Source organism: Astatotilapia calliptera, chromosome 2 (assembly GCF_900246225.1).
Source record: "Astatotilapia calliptera chromosome 2, fAstCal1.2, whole genome shotgun sequence".
Taxonomy (NCBI): Eukaryota; Metazoa; Chordata; class Actinopteri; order Cichliformes; family Cichlidae; genus Astatotilapia; species Astatotilapia calliptera.
Window position 1 is genome coordinate 37550739 of NC_039303.1, and position 15610 is coordinate 37566348.

The 15610-nt window shown below is 39.7% G+C and overlaps 1 protein-coding gene across 11 annotated transcripts in view; it reads right to left on the reverse strand.

Annotated features, from left to right (window-relative positions):
- stag3 (STAG3 cohesin complex component) overlaps positions 1–15610 on the reverse strand; it is a 26832-nt gene continuing 11222 nt past the window's right edge. For 10 of the 11 annotated variants that reach the window (XM_026147016.1, XM_026147025.1, XM_026147048.1 and 7 more), the window contains 21 exons: positions 15263–15370; positions 14880–14976; positions 14150–14252; positions 13893–13996; positions 13648–13740; positions 13472–13564; positions 12771–12983; positions 11909–11976; positions 11731–11818; positions 10980–11060; positions 8182–8274; positions 6744–6936; positions 6231–6364; positions 5666–5767; positions 4685–4818; positions 4260–4382; positions 3754–3929; positions 1505–1697; positions 1114–1215; positions 907–994; positions 1–560 (listed from right to left, as the gene is read on the reverse strand). In XM_026147016.1, coding sequence (XP_026002801.1) covers positions 510–560; positions 907–994; positions 1114–1215; positions 1505–1697; positions 3754–3929; positions 4260–4382; positions 4685–4818; positions 5666–5767; positions 6231–6364; positions 6744–6936; positions 8182–8274; positions 10980–11060; positions 11731–11818; positions 11909–11976; positions 12771–12983; positions 13472–13564; positions 13648–13740; positions 13893–13996; positions 14150–14252; positions 14880–14976; positions 15263–15370 — 2437 coding nt within the window. In that variant the 3' untranslated portion in view covers positions 1–509. The remainder of the gene's footprint in view (positions 561–906; positions 995–1113; positions 1216–1504; positions 1698–3753; positions 3930–4259; positions 4383–4684; positions 4819–5665; positions 5768–6230; positions 6365–6743; positions 6937–8181; positions 8275–10979; positions 11061–11730; positions 11819–11908; positions 11977–12770; positions 12984–13471; positions 13565–13647; positions 13741–13892; positions 13997–14149; positions 14253–14879; positions 14977–15262; positions 15371–15610) is intronic. The other variant, XM_026147067.1, reaches the window with a different exon arrangement.

The following is a 15610-nucleotide window of genomic DNA, read 5'->3' on the forward strand; positions in this document are numbered from 1 at the left end:
TTCATTTTGATCTTGTTTATTAGTGATTTTTTTGACCTAGAAATAAAGCAAACAAATCACACATTACAAACAGGAATAACTAGTAGTGCTTCAGTGTATCTAAATAACATTTTGAGTTTGTTCATTTTTAAAACAATACATTGTAATGCCTTACTTTTAGTATTGCTTTGTAAAATCAGGCATCTTTAATATACATTAAGGTGTTCAACAAAAAACAAAAACAAACTGTGATGTCAACAGTGAAGGCTATTTTGAAAAATGTGAAACTCGTAAGAGCTGATGAAAGACAGAGGAACCAAGTCCAACTTTAGTGAAACATTTATTCTGAACATCGTTATTTTCAAAACATTCCTATTAATACATCAGAACAGCTTCTAATTCCAGACTTCCCAATCAACAACAAAATTAAGAGACAAAAACAGGTCTGACAGGTGAACAGAAGAACAGATGACTTAATATTCATCACACTGAAACTGTAGAAGTCCTGAACAGATGATCCCCCGCTAACCTCAGTCAAAGAGCTCGTCAAGGACACTCAGTGAGGTGTGACGTGTGGAAGGCTGCAAGCAAACAAGTTTTAGTTTTCAAGGTATGTTGTACTTGATTTAGATTTATGTAACATATTTGTATTCAAAGGGTATAAATATAGCACTAGGAGCAAAGTTCAAAACATCACACATGTGCTTCTTTTCCTCTCATCATAAATAGCTTTGTACATATTTTTTTCTCTGCACAGATCCTACAACTGTGGTCACTGAAGGACCAAAATGAATTTGTGGTGACATGTATATGTTCCTTTTAAAGAATTAATTCATTTGTACCTTAGCTGACCAGGTGCTGTTAAAACAGATTGCACAGTCATGAGAGAAAGTAAATATGATGTATTTGGGGTTTTTTTGTTCTTACCAGTGTGTATCCAGTGTCAGAGTCACTGTGATAATCTTCAATCTCGTCCTCATCTCTTTCTGAGATGTCATCTTCAATCAGGGAAAGCCTGCGAAGCACACACACAGATCCATTCTGTGATTATTTCTGGTTGAAAATAGCTTTTGTAAAATGGAACATATTCACAATTTAATAGTAAGTATTAAACAGTCTAAAAATCAGTCTTACAAGTTGAGGTGGGAGTTCAGGTCTTGCTGCCTTGGAGAGGGGGTGTTCTTGCTGGAGGAAGCCAGCCGTCTTTTATTGAGTTTCACTTTTCGCATTTGTAACCTGGAGAGCAGCAGAAGACAATTTTCCAACTTCACTGTCTACCTGCTGTATTCTGTGTCTATGATTATGCCTTAATACACAGGGGAAATTAAATTTGTTTCATCATAAGCAAAACTCTGCAGGAGCTTTAATCTTCCTTCTTTTGCTGATTGCCCTTTTGACCAGTAACACAGCACACAGAAAAGAAAGGTACTGACATGAAATCATCTGACCCATGGCAGTAATTTACAAATGCTCGAATCAGAGGCAGCAGATACTGCAGACATGCTGATCATAAAATTTTACTTACCCTGGGGAGAACTCATCCTCTGACTCCGGCTCAGTTAAGGTGCTGCTGATATCCGACTCCACGGGTCTTGGTTTCCTGGATGCAATCCGCTTGGCGGGTTGCTTCTGGACAGTGGAGGTGAGGGCTGGGGTGTGCAGGCTGCTCTGGATGCTGCTGTTGTCCAACCAGGAGCCTCTGGTGGTGGACGCTGAACCTGCAGGAGAGACAAGTCACCACACAAAGATGATGACGCTTTAATTGACAAGGTAAAGTAGCAAATTTGCTTCCTGCAGAATTCAGCAGATTCCCAAACACACATGTACATGTGAAGTAAAAATACCAAAGAATAAATGTTTTTAAGGCTTTCGAAATGTGAAGAATGCTATTAATTTTACATCACTGTATTTTGAACAACTATGACAGTTTTGCACTGTTCTCTTAATGGTACCGAGTCATTACAGCAATTCCTGGACTGAAATTCAGATCAACTCCATAAGTTACCACCCAACCCAAACCAACAACAGAAAGAAAATAATGGACACATGGATCATGTGCTAAAAAGAAAAAGAATAATATTCTTGTTATTATAACTGATTACGATAAACGATTTCACAATTTGGGTTGAAATAACTGCTTTGTCCTGACATTTGGGTCACTCCTCCTCTGAATGGCCCCAAATATTAATCAATCCATTTTCTTCCACATATCCAGTTACATGGGGCGAACTAGATAGCTGTCCACTAGGGGTGGGTTTTTATAATCGATTTATCGATTAAAATCGATTCTGGCTTGGATAATGTAAAATCGATTCATTAAAATTCTGAATCGATTTTTTGATATAAATTTATTTTGCCCGAAATGCCAGAATCTCAGGTTAAATCTCACAAAATTTCAACAACAGCTAAGACAGTAAATGAGAGCAGGAACACGGATTCTGCACAAAGCCTTAAACACACAGTGCGACCCGCGGATCAGAATCAGTGAGATGTCGCCTTTCTCACAGTCGGGGCTGAAAGCCGACAGCTCGCTGATTCTGATGTTTCGGCGCTTTGTGTGCACGCCCTTTTTGCGCTGATTCTAAAGCTGTTAGTTTGATCTCTCTCCAAACAATATTGACCGAACCAGCAGCAAAAGAAGATCCAAACTACGCTTCACATAAACATCGTCATGAATTCACTCTGACTTTTACTGTTTTGCTTCGACCACGATGCACAGCTCTCTCTCTCTCTTCAAGAACAGTTTCCCGTCTAAAAATCTGTTTTCTGCATTATTCGCTTGCTTGTTACGCACAAGTCTACCGTTGTTGACAGCGCTGTCGGCCGATGTTTTTTTTTCTTTTCGTTTTATATACTTCCGAAAAGAAAACCTAATTTCTGCCGTTCAATACTGAACAAATTTAAACTTTTTTAAATTATGCAAAATGCAAAACGCTCAGCTGTGTCTCTAATAAAACCGCTGTAACTTCAGAGGTGATGTTCATATGTTGATTAATGGTTTTCTTTCGTTTTTGATGTACTGCAGAATATTTTTATAAAATCCAGGCCAGGAAAATCTCCTTCATGTTTTTCTGTTTTATCCTCAGCTACTTTGACACAAAGGCCTCTGCTGTGATGCTCACACCTTTGATAAAGTCTTGCATGTGTCAGCTTCCTTTTTATTGATACAAAAATATGTAAATGTACTGATCTGAATTATAATATTTCTGACTGTCAAAATTTCCCAGATTCAAATCAAATTGAATCGAATTAAATCGAATCGATTCGGGACCTTGTGAATCGGAATTGAATTGATTCTAGAAATCAGTGACGATACCCAGCCCTACTGTCCACCCTGGACAGCTAGCTAGTTCATCTCAGGGCTGCCCCAGAGAGACAAACAGAGGGCATGGGGACAACATGCAAACTCCACACAGAAAGGTGGATTCAAACCTTCTTGCTGCAAGGTGGTAGTGCAAACCAGTGCACCAGTGTCATTTTTTTCCATCAATTTGTACATAGCCTCATTGGCAAATAGTAGCTAATACTGAAAATAACAATGAGACACTTCTTAGGATTAAAGAGCACTTCGTTGGCATATATCATGTCCAACAATCATATACCTCTCCTCATCATCGCCCTCTGACCATAAGACAGGGGTAAGACTGAATTTTCCATTAAATTAAGTTAAATTAAATTGACTTCCCACTTCTAAGCATTTTTTTAAAAACTAATTATCTCTGCTATGACGTAGAGTATATCCATGCAGAGTGTTTGGTGTAGCATGTGCATCACCCTGAGCTGTGGTCCTCCTGCGTTTCACTACAGGCATGTCATGAGAAGGGACTTCGTCATCTCCCTCCTGTTCAGTGGCTTTAGAGGTGGCGCGAGCTTCCAAAGAACGCTGATACAGTTTGACTGGCGGCCAGGAGAGGGCAGCGCTGGGACATGCCGATTTCAGAAACTCAGCTCTGGGAGGAGATGACAGAGAATCAGGATGGGACAAAGACTGAGGAAACCTTTGTTTGCATTTCATTTTCAGTTTCACTGGAATTGAGCAAATAATTGTGAATCTAAGTTAAATGAATAATATGATCAACGCAACGAATATGTAACAAGAATGAAGACACTGTTTTATTTTGTTTTACCTATAATATAATAATTCATGTGGATTCATGACATCACAAGTATTCTCTCTCAAACTGTTGCTAAGTGAGATTTTTTTTCCTACATATGTATAACATACAGAAATACATGTGCAGTGTTACGAGTGAGCGTGTCTGTGTGTTTTTGCTTCTCACAGCTGGGCGCGGTCCGGCTGCAGTAACTTAAAACTGAACTCGCTGAGGATCTCCAAGAAGGCCACATTTGGATTTGGCTCCTCTCCCTCCTGTGGGTCCCGAAATGCGAAACGTATGCCGTCCCTGATAAAAAAGAAAGACAACACAAACAATCTCTTGACATAAGGAGAAACACAAAATGAACAACCACAGTGTGAAGAATACTGTAATTTCTCTTTACAGTCCTCAAATCTGATGATTTCTTACTAGCTCTGAGTTAATTATTACGGATGATTTCTGCCATAAAGTAGCGTTTTTCTATGTGAAACTGTAGCTGCTTCTAAAAATGCTACCATAGAAGTAACAGAAAAATAAATAAATAGGTAAACTAGGTCATGGTAAGGTTGGCCTATGTGCATTTGTCAAGAGAAACGTGTGTTACTGACATGTGCAGGGCCACCAGTGGTTTGCGGACACGATGAAGATCAATGCCAAAGCTCATGGCAAGCCTCTTGGCCAAGTCTCTAATCTCAGTGAGATCCTGCCTGCTGTGGTGCTCCGTGAGCATCTCTGAAAACAGCTGAGCACACACAGACATGTTGCATAAAAGGCACGATATATATCTGGATATCCACAAACAAATATTCTGTGTTGGTTAGTTAAGGCTGCAAACTTTTAAGTAATTCAAGTACTGGTTGTAATTATAGAAGAGAACTCCCACATAACCCACGAAAATGAAGAACATGTGTTTTAATTTCAAATTAAGAGACAGTAAATATGTGCAGCTGGTTATTTAAATTGGAAAAACAACTCAGAATGTACTTCAGCTAACACACAAAGTTTATTGTGTATGTGACACTCGTCCTTGCATACAAAAAGGTCACTGATATGGAGCCCTGTATACTTTAGGTAGGTGTTTTATAAAAAAACAACAAAAAAAAATTTTTAATGTGAAAACTGAGGGAAAATCCTCATCAGACTACTGTAATGTGCTTAAGTAACAAATGAAATGATAAACAGTAATACAAACTGTGGGAATTTTTAACCATTAAAACCATTAGGTGATATCTGTTCCTGTCAGCAGTGTACCCACGAATATACAAAACCAGTTAACTGGCTATTTTTATAGTGAAGAAAACTAACTCTGTTATGCTTCGATTGCATAAGTCACAGCAAATCTTAAATATTGTTTGATTTATGACTCCCAAGTTTAAGAGTTTGAAAGCATCTCCCTATCACGTACCTACCGCTGACTGAAACACTAATAACTGTGTTGTTTTTAGAAGACCAGCATGCACTTTTCATCTCACCTCTCTCCTTCTGTGCCCCCGCTGTGAGCCTCCTACACTGTGCCAGGGAGGCGCACTGCACAGTTTGATAACCTCTACACTAAATACAAAAGATTACAGTGACATGCAAGTGCACACCTGCTGCAGACTCAGACAGACAGTCTTGGCGCTCTGCACGGGGTTGATGAGCTTGCTCTTGCTCAGAGTCTCTTTGATGATGTCACCAAAGTCCTTAAAGTACTAGCGGAAAAACAAACAAACAAACCAAAAACCAGAAAAACATCAAATCTATTTAATTAACAGCTCTGATAAATGTCTGAAAAAAATTAATCGGACCCACTCTGTTCTAGTCACCTGTGCCTCTTTTAGCAACCGTACTCTCTGACTCATTCCCAGCACCTCGGTGGTTCTAAAACAGATTTTCTCACCCTCCTCCACGCTCTTACACATCCTCTCCATTATTACTTTTTTTATGAATCTGCTTCCCGTCTTTCTATCCCAATTAATTCCCCCAGAGAATGTCGGTCCAACGACTGATCTCCAACTAGATTACTAAAGTCACGACTTAACCTTTTAACACATTTTGCCTACATTCACGCACAACTGTGATACAGAAACAGTAAGAATTGTAATATGTGTAAATATAATGTGTTTGTGGTCATATGTGATAGGCTGGGCTGATAAAACCCAACAATCCCTCCACCTTGTTGTAGTGCTTGAAGACATCTGTGGCAGCAGTTAGGTCCAGCACCCCGTAGATGACCAGCTTACAGTAGCCAGCAAGTTGGTTGCGCTTCTTCTGAAGAAGACGTATCTTCATCTCCTCCTCATCCTCAGCTAAAGAGGAGAGCCAGGTTGGCAGAAATGAGGAGTTAACAGTTTAGAAATGCAGAGATAGAGGGAAAGCATGCTGTGGGGTCTATAAGAGCATGAATGAAAGGGATATTTGGCAGAACATTATAAAATATGGAACAGAAAGTGGATACAGAAGAAGACTTAAAACAAGACATCAAAAACTGTACCCACAGGCAGTGATACAACTAAGCAGTTTCCAAAATATGGTGCAAGCTAATAAAAACTACATCCCTTTCATTATTCAGTTCATTCTGACATCTGCTAACAGTGCTGTCGCTTTGTCAACACTGGCTGACAAAGCGACAAATTGCTTCTGGAAAGTATCACAGTTCATGCAAACATTTATTGAGAGTAGGCGTACATTTTTCAGTTGGTGTCAAGATGCCATGGAGCTCGACGTCTTCGGTGTCAGTGAAGATGTAGTCCAGAAGGAAAGCGGCCAACTCAGACCGCAGAGAATCAGATGGCAGGTGGGCCAGTGCCTGGAGGGCAGGCTTGGAGCGGACTGAACCCACACTGTACAGCAACAGCAAGTCACATAACAGCTCAAATGCCTGTAAGGACAGAATTTATGTTATCCAAATATCAAGACCCAGCTCTATATGACTCCGAAATTAAACTGATGAGTAACTATTTAGTTTGTAAAGAAAATTATAGACTATAAATCTGATTATGTTTGTTTATATGATGACAACAAAAAGAATAACATGATAAATTAACATATATATCTGTGTTTTAATACAAAAACGTAACAAAAATGTGCCAAGCACGACTAATTTTGTAAATGGTGAGCCAAACTAGAGTCAAAAGGTGGCACTTTTGGGTGGCACTCTTGTTCCTTAGTCTCATCAACCGTCACAGATCGTCTCTGGTTTGAAAACATCAAAGGCATCATCACAGGACTTTACTAGCCTGAGTGTGATGCAATGGTGGCTGCATCCATCATTACACACAGCCCCAACATGTTTGAGTAAAACTTATTTAGTGTGTTTTGTACTCTTCACTAAAGTTTGATTGTTTAAAAGCCCAAATTTATTATACATCACAGTCTAACTGGTCTAAGGTTTTTGTTTTTGTTTTTAAATATAAGACACCATTGCAATCATCTGCTAAAATGAGGTTTAAGTAAATAAATGAATTTTATCAGCTCATGGGTTGTGAAAAAAAATCACTGCAAACAAAGCCTCACAAATCTTTTTAATCCTTTCACCTCCATACCACCAGGGCAGGTGTTTTTCCTGACAATTTCACACAGGCCAATATATTGTGCATCACTGTATACCGTGTTCTCCATGGTTTGTTTACAGACACTGGACATCTCACTGAGACTTTGGTATAAGTAGGGTGGTGTAAATATTTAAAGATTAAAATCAATTACAATGATTAAGGAACCACAATAATCAAGATAAAAAAATTACCGTCCATCTCTTTGGAAACAGTTTGGCTTCAAGGAGTCCAGCAGCAGCAGCAAACGAAAAGGTTTAATAGCACTCACAATCGTACTGTTTTGAAGAATTGTAATCTGAGTAATTACCAAAAAATTATTGTGATTTTTTGCCATAACTGATCAGTCGCAGTAATTTTCAAACACTTTCATTTCAAGTTATGTTTTGTCATGTCCCACAGGGTGATCTAGGTCTGTTGTTTTGGACCGATATCCTAAGATGGACTTTTGTCTCAGATAGCCAAGTGTAAAGTTGCCTTTAGTTAAAAAATGATATGGCTTCACTAGTACTTCACATATGGGATTGGTGCGCACTGTAAAAAGAAGAAGAAGAAAGACAAAAAAGAGCTCTTACTTGATCTCTGATATCTATCTGATTCAAAGACAAACAATCCTGACAGACTCTGCAGAACGACCGCACCTCCTTCTTCAGGCGCTTCAGTTCTGCCTGGAGTGAGAGAGGCACACAATAACAGAGGAAGACAGATTAAATATTTTCTTATCTTCTTACTAAAGCGTGTGTGTGTGTGTGTGTGTGTGTGTGTTGGCAGGGTTGGGGCAGTTAGTTTTCTAACCTAGAAATTCAGCTCCTTCTACACACCAACAACAGAAATCCTAATTAAACCACTTCAAGTGATAAGATTATTTTGGCTGCTCCCTTATTCACACAGCGTTGCCACAGCAGGTAGCTCGGGTAGCCCCTTTCTGCTATAGCTCACAAGTAGAGCTGGGCGATATGAGATTTTTTCATATCACGATATGTTTTTTTCATTTCAGGCGATAACGATATCTATCACGATATAAGCCAAATAACTATATTTGTAAGATTTAAATGTGCCATTGCTCACAAGTAAAATGTGAAATAATCAGCAGCTTGTTTTTATTTAAATATTTATTTCCCATAATAAGTTCAACAGGGTAGATGTACTTAAGGAACATGAGACTTTTTCAGATAAATAAAGGCAAATATTGCAAACTACACAAAAGGCAGCCGCTAAAGCGTTTAAGTTTCAAAATAGAACAAACGAAACAGACTAAATTGTCAATTCCACTTAGAAACAAAATATTAATTCTAAAAATAAATCTTAGTTTGTTTTACAGAAGAACAGACAAAACTGACTAACTTTTGTCAATATCAAATAAACTGAGAACTAAAAGGAAATTCTCAATCTCTCCTTGTTGTATAGCTGAGCTTTTCAAACAGTTTTAACAGTTACTTTAGTCTGACAAAAGCCGAATGACGAATTAGCGCTTCCAGTCAGAGACTGAGGCTACGTCCACACGTACACGGGTATTTTTGAAAACGGAGATTTTCCGTTTTCGTTTTAAAAAATAATCCCGTCCACACATAAAGGCAGAAATGAAGGAAAACGCTGCTATGAACATGCCAAAGCAGCAGGTGGCGCTAGATTCCTAACCGTGCAGAAATGTTGGCCAATCAGAAGTCTAGAAGCCTCTGTGGGAAAAAGTAAACAAAGCTGGGGCATAGAAGCAGAACCGAGTCGTATGTGTGGAGGGACAGTAACTGTGTGTATATGTAAGCATTTAAACACTGCAGAGAGTAGAATTAACAGTATTGTAGAAATTCATTTCACCGAAACAATAACGTGGCGCACAGTGTGACGCATGCACCAGTTTATTGTATTTCCAGACTTGCTTTCGGCACAATTCACAGTGCACGCTACTCTGTTTTTGTCAGACTTGAAATAGCCGAAATACCTTCACACTACGGAACTTCTATGGCTCTTCCGTTCGACAATCTCTCCGGCATTGGAACCATCATCTGTTTTCTCTTCGGTCACGCTCGGTTGATTTTTCTAGTCGGCGCACTCATTTCCTCCATTACGCGCTGGCTGCTTCCCAAACAAACACACGTGCGGCTTGGCACTTGTGCGGTACGTAACAAGTCACGCGACGTGACGCTGCGGCTGTGATTGGTTCGGCTCTGCGCTACTTAATTTGGATTGACTGACCTTTTTTTTTTTTTTTTTTTTTTAAGAGGACAAGAGCGGTGAAGTCTATCGCGATAGCTTAATTTCTCTATCGAGTAAAAGTTATATCGCGATACATATCGTTATCGTTCTATCGCCCAGCTCTACTCACAAGAGATTCGTGTCTCCTTCCAGACTTGGCCCAGGAAACTTTTGCTTTTGGCAAGCATGGAACCACCTGTTAGAAGTAGCATCTGTACATTTTGAATTGTTGGTGACACAATCTTCAAGATACATCTTCAGAGTTTTAAAGGTAGAATCTGACGCTCCCAGTCTCCTGTCTTTGTTAACTATGTCAAAGCAGTCTGTGACACACACACACACACACACACACACACACACACACACACAAATCCCCGTTTATCTTTATCTAGGCCTTGTTACAGCCCCTCAGTTAATCAACAAGCCATTTCATCTCCTCTCCCGTTATGATCCTTTTGGCTGAACTCATTATTTGAAACTTTGTTTAGAATGAGCATCCACCACTGTAACAGTAATAATGTGATACCAATGGGAAAACACAATTTAAGTGCACACAGGAAGAGAAAAAGCTGTGAGTCATCAATCAAAACATGAACAGACAAGGAATGAAAATGACTGATCAAGAGGAATGGATCTGGATGTGTTCTCTCTGGAACAGTGTTGAGAAAAACACACAAATGGCTGCATGAGTAATAATGACATGCTCAGTGTGTGTAAAAAATGAGTGAGAGAAAAACAGCAGAAAAAGTGAAAACGAGCTCAGAAAGACAGAATAGAAACTAAAGAGAAGCAAGAATGAGACAGGAAACACGTGAAGACAATCAATAAGAAAAAGTGTGAAGCGGTGGGAAATAAATATCCGAGTGTCGCTGTGGGCTCAGATGCACTCTAACAGACTGTTGCGTTAATTGCCTGCTGTCTGCGCAGCTGGTGAATTGTTCGACAACACAGACAAGAAAAGCTTAACAATCACACAAGAAGGCCACCAGCACGGTCGCCTAGGGCTGCCTGTGATGTGATAGCCATTATGAAAGTATTAATCATGCAGCTTAGCTTATTTCATGCAGGTAGACTGACACTACCGGGACCCATAACCGAAAGTTTATCTGAGAATAAAGATTCAGATCATTTGAAACCTTGTTGGAGGACAAACAGCGGTTTTATAACATGAGACCAGCACCTCAGTTGGCTTGGAGTTCACCACATTCACTTTGGCCCACATCAGGTGAAAAGCTACACACTTCATAGCTGGCACCATCAGCTGAAATGACACAAAAGAGAGTTAAAATTGACCTTCAATTAGAATAAAATGTTTTCCTTAAACTACTCCTGTACAAAAACCTAAAAACATGACATGAGAATTAAGGGATCACATTTTTAGCCTTGCAATTCATATGACATTCATGTTTTGTTAACTAGAAATTCATTACATTCCCCATTTTACTTATTCCATCCATCCATCCATTCGCTTCCGCTTATCCTTTTCAGGGTCGCGGGGGGCGCTGGAGCCTATCCCAGCTGTCATAGGGCGAGAGGCAGGGTACACCCTGGACAGGTCGCCAGTCTGTCGCAGGGCCAACACACAGGGACAGACAACCATTCACACTCACATTCACTCGCACATTCACACCTAGTGGCAATTTGGATTATCCAATTAACCTATCCCCACAAGCTGCATGTCTTTGGACGGTGGGAGGAAGCCGGAGTACCCGGAGAGAACCCACGCAAACACGGGGAGAACATGCAAACTCCACACAGAAAGACCCCAGCCTGATGGTGGAATTGAACTCAGGACCTTCTTGCTGTGAGGCAACAGTGCTAACCACTGTGCCACCGTGCTGCCCATTTTACTTATTATTTTCATAAAATGGCACTGCAATAGTCATGACATTCACAATCCTCCCCCTCAAATATGAAACATTGGCAGAAACCTCCTTATCAAGCTCTCTGGATTCCATCCGGCTCTTCAGCAGCTCAAGACAGGAATCAAACAGCTTCCAGGCAGTCGGGTCCTTAGCACTGGAGATAATGCACACACACGCAATACAGTTGCATACTTCTGTGTAAGAATTATTTAATACTATTGTCGCATGCATTATAACAGCATACCTGCTAAGGGCAGCAATCCTTTTTAAGGCAGTGGCTCCACTGTATGTGTCATCATCATCTGCAATACCCTAGGTCACAAACACAAAATGATACAGATAATAGTTCCACATCGATATTATTTCAGTTTTTGTTTCCAGTTTTCATCATACATTATTAGTATCTCAGTAAAACTAAATAAAACTCATGCAATACTACACCAATCCAACAAAAAAAACCCAAACTAAATTCTTGTAAAGTTTCTGATCTATTTTCTTTCATAAATACAAATGATATTAAACATGTTTCATATGAGTCATACTGACATAATTCCTCTAAAACAGCACAGCTTTCAGACTGCTTTAAATGCCACCCCCCACCCGCATGCTTTGCAAGCCTTCTGTTTACAAAGGGCAGCCAATCATAACAAAGCCAGCTTAAAGGGAAGAGAGACAAATTAGCTATATTGGCTTGACAGAGGATGAACTGAGGGGCAGCAACGAGGCCCAATACAACCTTTTAATTAAGATTATTTTACAGTGAATCAAGCAAAGCTACTCTAGTCCAAGACATGAAAATATGGACATAAAATAAGCATAGTACATCCCCTTTCTTGAGGAATCCGTCCTTGTAAGATAATACATACTTACATACATTATTATATGTATTTTCTGTATGTATGTCTTATATACATAACTAAATTTGTATTTATTTAGCACCTTTCAAAACCAGGATAACAAAGTGTTTCACAACAAAAAAAACCCAAAACAGAGGATTAAAAACAAGAAAACATAATGTATTATATTTCAACAAAACTTGCATTTAAGTATACAGTATGCACATGCACAATATAAAATGTATCTGCTGGTATGCAAGCATCACTGACACACTCTCCAACCTGGAGCAGGTCATTTACGTAGGTGCTGAAACATTCGGTAAGGACATCAAACAGCTGGCTGAATGCCATTTGTGCGCGGGAGGAGAAGGTGTAGCAGTCGGAGCTGAGAGCGCTGACCAGGTGGGCGCAAGCCTCCAGTACGGCGACCTCTGTGTGCTTCTCCACAATGCCACATACCTGGGACAGCAGCAGGTCCAAATGCTGAACAGAAGAAGTAGAATATGAATGTAACGCTTAGGATAGTAATTATTTAAAGGTAAATCGCTTGCCCTCCCACTCAAAGACACTGAACTGAACCACTGGTTCAGCATCTGGCTGAGGAAATCTCTAACTGCAGGCAAGCTTAAAACTCACAGCTGGCATGACCTGAAAGTCAGCCACTGTTTAACTGTGGACCTGACAGGCTTCAGTTCATTTTCCTCTAATATTGGAATATTATATTTGCATTAATATTAAGATGCTAAATCATAAAATAATAGCTCCAAAATAAAAGAAATAAAATTGTCTTTGAGCATTGGTAGCCTCTTTTTCTCTTTAAGCCATTAAGCTTAATTATTACCATATAATTCACATTGAGCGTGAACTAACTTGGATACTGAATAAGAGAAAAAAAATATAGAAGCACAAATACTTTCTAAATATATTTCATTACATATTGACGACAATAAACACATTTCTGGTCCTCCTACCTTTTCCAGCCACTGAGCGCTGCTGTACATCTCCAGGTCAAAGTACAGGGGAGCTTTGAGGAGCAGTTTCACGTTCTTTGCATCCGCTGAGTACTGCAGGTCAGTATAAACATAAACTCTTCTTTTAAAATTTAAAGCAACAATAAAAAAAGCTGAATATTTGTATTTAAATGAACCTTGGCAAGCAGCTGTGGCAGTAAAGGGATGAAGTGTGTTGTGATGCGTCTCTTGTCTTGTTCCTGGATTTTCTTATCCTTCATACTGAGGTTCTAATCCCACATGACCATTCAGCAATCAATCACAGGCAAGTTTAGTGGAGAAAATGTGCAAAATGTGTCATAAAATATTTCATTTACAGCCTCCACTGTTCCATCAAACACAAGCCACACAGCATTATTCTTGCATTTGAATGTGTCACCACCTTTTTGCCCTGAGTTCTCCCAACAGGTGGGGTTGCCTGTGCTGCCTGTCTGATCGCACACATCATCAGCTCTATGAGCACACCCTCCTCCTCATACATCAGTTCTGACAACACAAAAACAGACAGTTGAAGAAACAGAGTAGCAACAAAAAGGAGCAGCTATCACTAACTTGCCATTTTTATTGGTGCTGGGGAAAAATGGCTACGTGCTTAGGCTCATACTCTTGTCATGTTTACAGTTTTATCTTGTTCCTCACCATCATCTTGTAGCAGGAAAGTGGTCATTGTCTCCCAGTCTCTCAGCTCAGATCCTGCCACATGCCAAAGGCTGTCCACCAGATATGCCCCATGCTCATGGAACTGTTAGGAGAATGGATTTTTTAGCATGTGTCTCCACATCAAAGGAGCCAAGTGAGGTGGTCTGGATATCTGATAAGGATGCCTCCTGGGTGCCAATTTGGCAAAGGTGTTTTTGACATTATACTGGGAGGAAGCCCCATACAAGACCCAGGGCAAGCTGGAGCAATTACATCTCTTGGCTGTCTCAGTGCCTCAGTGTCACCCCAGAGGAGCTGGAGGAGGTGGCTGTGGACAGCAAGCTCTGGGCGTCTCCCCGAGACTGCTGCCCCCAGACTAGCAGCAGAATATGGTTGGATTAATTTTTTCATAAGAAAATTTTACAGTGTGTTAATAAGTATTATATAGTCTCTATATTTGAAATTAAGTCAGAGTTAAAGCATGTCCTCCTGCGTCTGCGCTGGTCAAGACTAGTTTCCCTGATGTTACACAGATGTTTAGGGTCACCATTTGTCAATCTATGATGAACTCTTGCCAGAAAGCTGATGCGTTCACAGAAAGGTTAACAGGTTTGACCAACTTGAGTAACATCTTCTTGGCTCCGCTCTGCATTTTTGTACTTTCATATCGCCTTAAATTCCAAACAGAGGAGAATGAAAGAGAGGGGGCATAGAGAGAAAGAAATACTACCTCACTCTGGATGAACAAGGAGATGAGGATTTGAAAAAAGGCTGCATTGTTGGCTTTGTCATTCTCCTGGCTGTGACTGGTAATCACACTTTTCAGCCTAACATAAACACATAAAATAAAAAACAAGAACATTTTACATAATATTAACTAAAAATACAAAAATTCAAAAAAATAAAATACAAAAAAATAGAAAAATAAAAATTCTATACAAACTACATGTTTGTATAGAATTTCCACTTTATTTTTGAGGGTCAGTAATGAATTAGTAAATCCAACAAAAATTTGAACATTTTTGTAAAAGAAATATGCAATAAATAAATAAATAAACAGCAACATTTACACTTCTGTAACCACTTCTGCGACCAAGTGTGGTTAAAGCGTACTTGCTGTATAGGAAGCCACCAGCTGCAGATGCCAGACCTCGGTGTGAAGCGTAAACCAGTGGATAAATGTGGCCACACTCCTCTTCGTCCAGTCCTTCATCTGTTCTCCTGCAAGTACACACATAAAAATGTACTGATCAACTGAGGTACATACACTAGATAAAGAAGATGACAAACATTTCAAAAACCAGCAGTTTCAGTTCATTTTTGTTCATCTTTTTGATTTCCCCTAAAAACATCTAATTTCACTGCAGTCAGAGGTGTGAGATGTTGGCAAGCATTAGATCACGACTGATGCTATGAATCATCAGCAATCATGACCAAGCAGAGTGCAGGAGTTATGTGGAA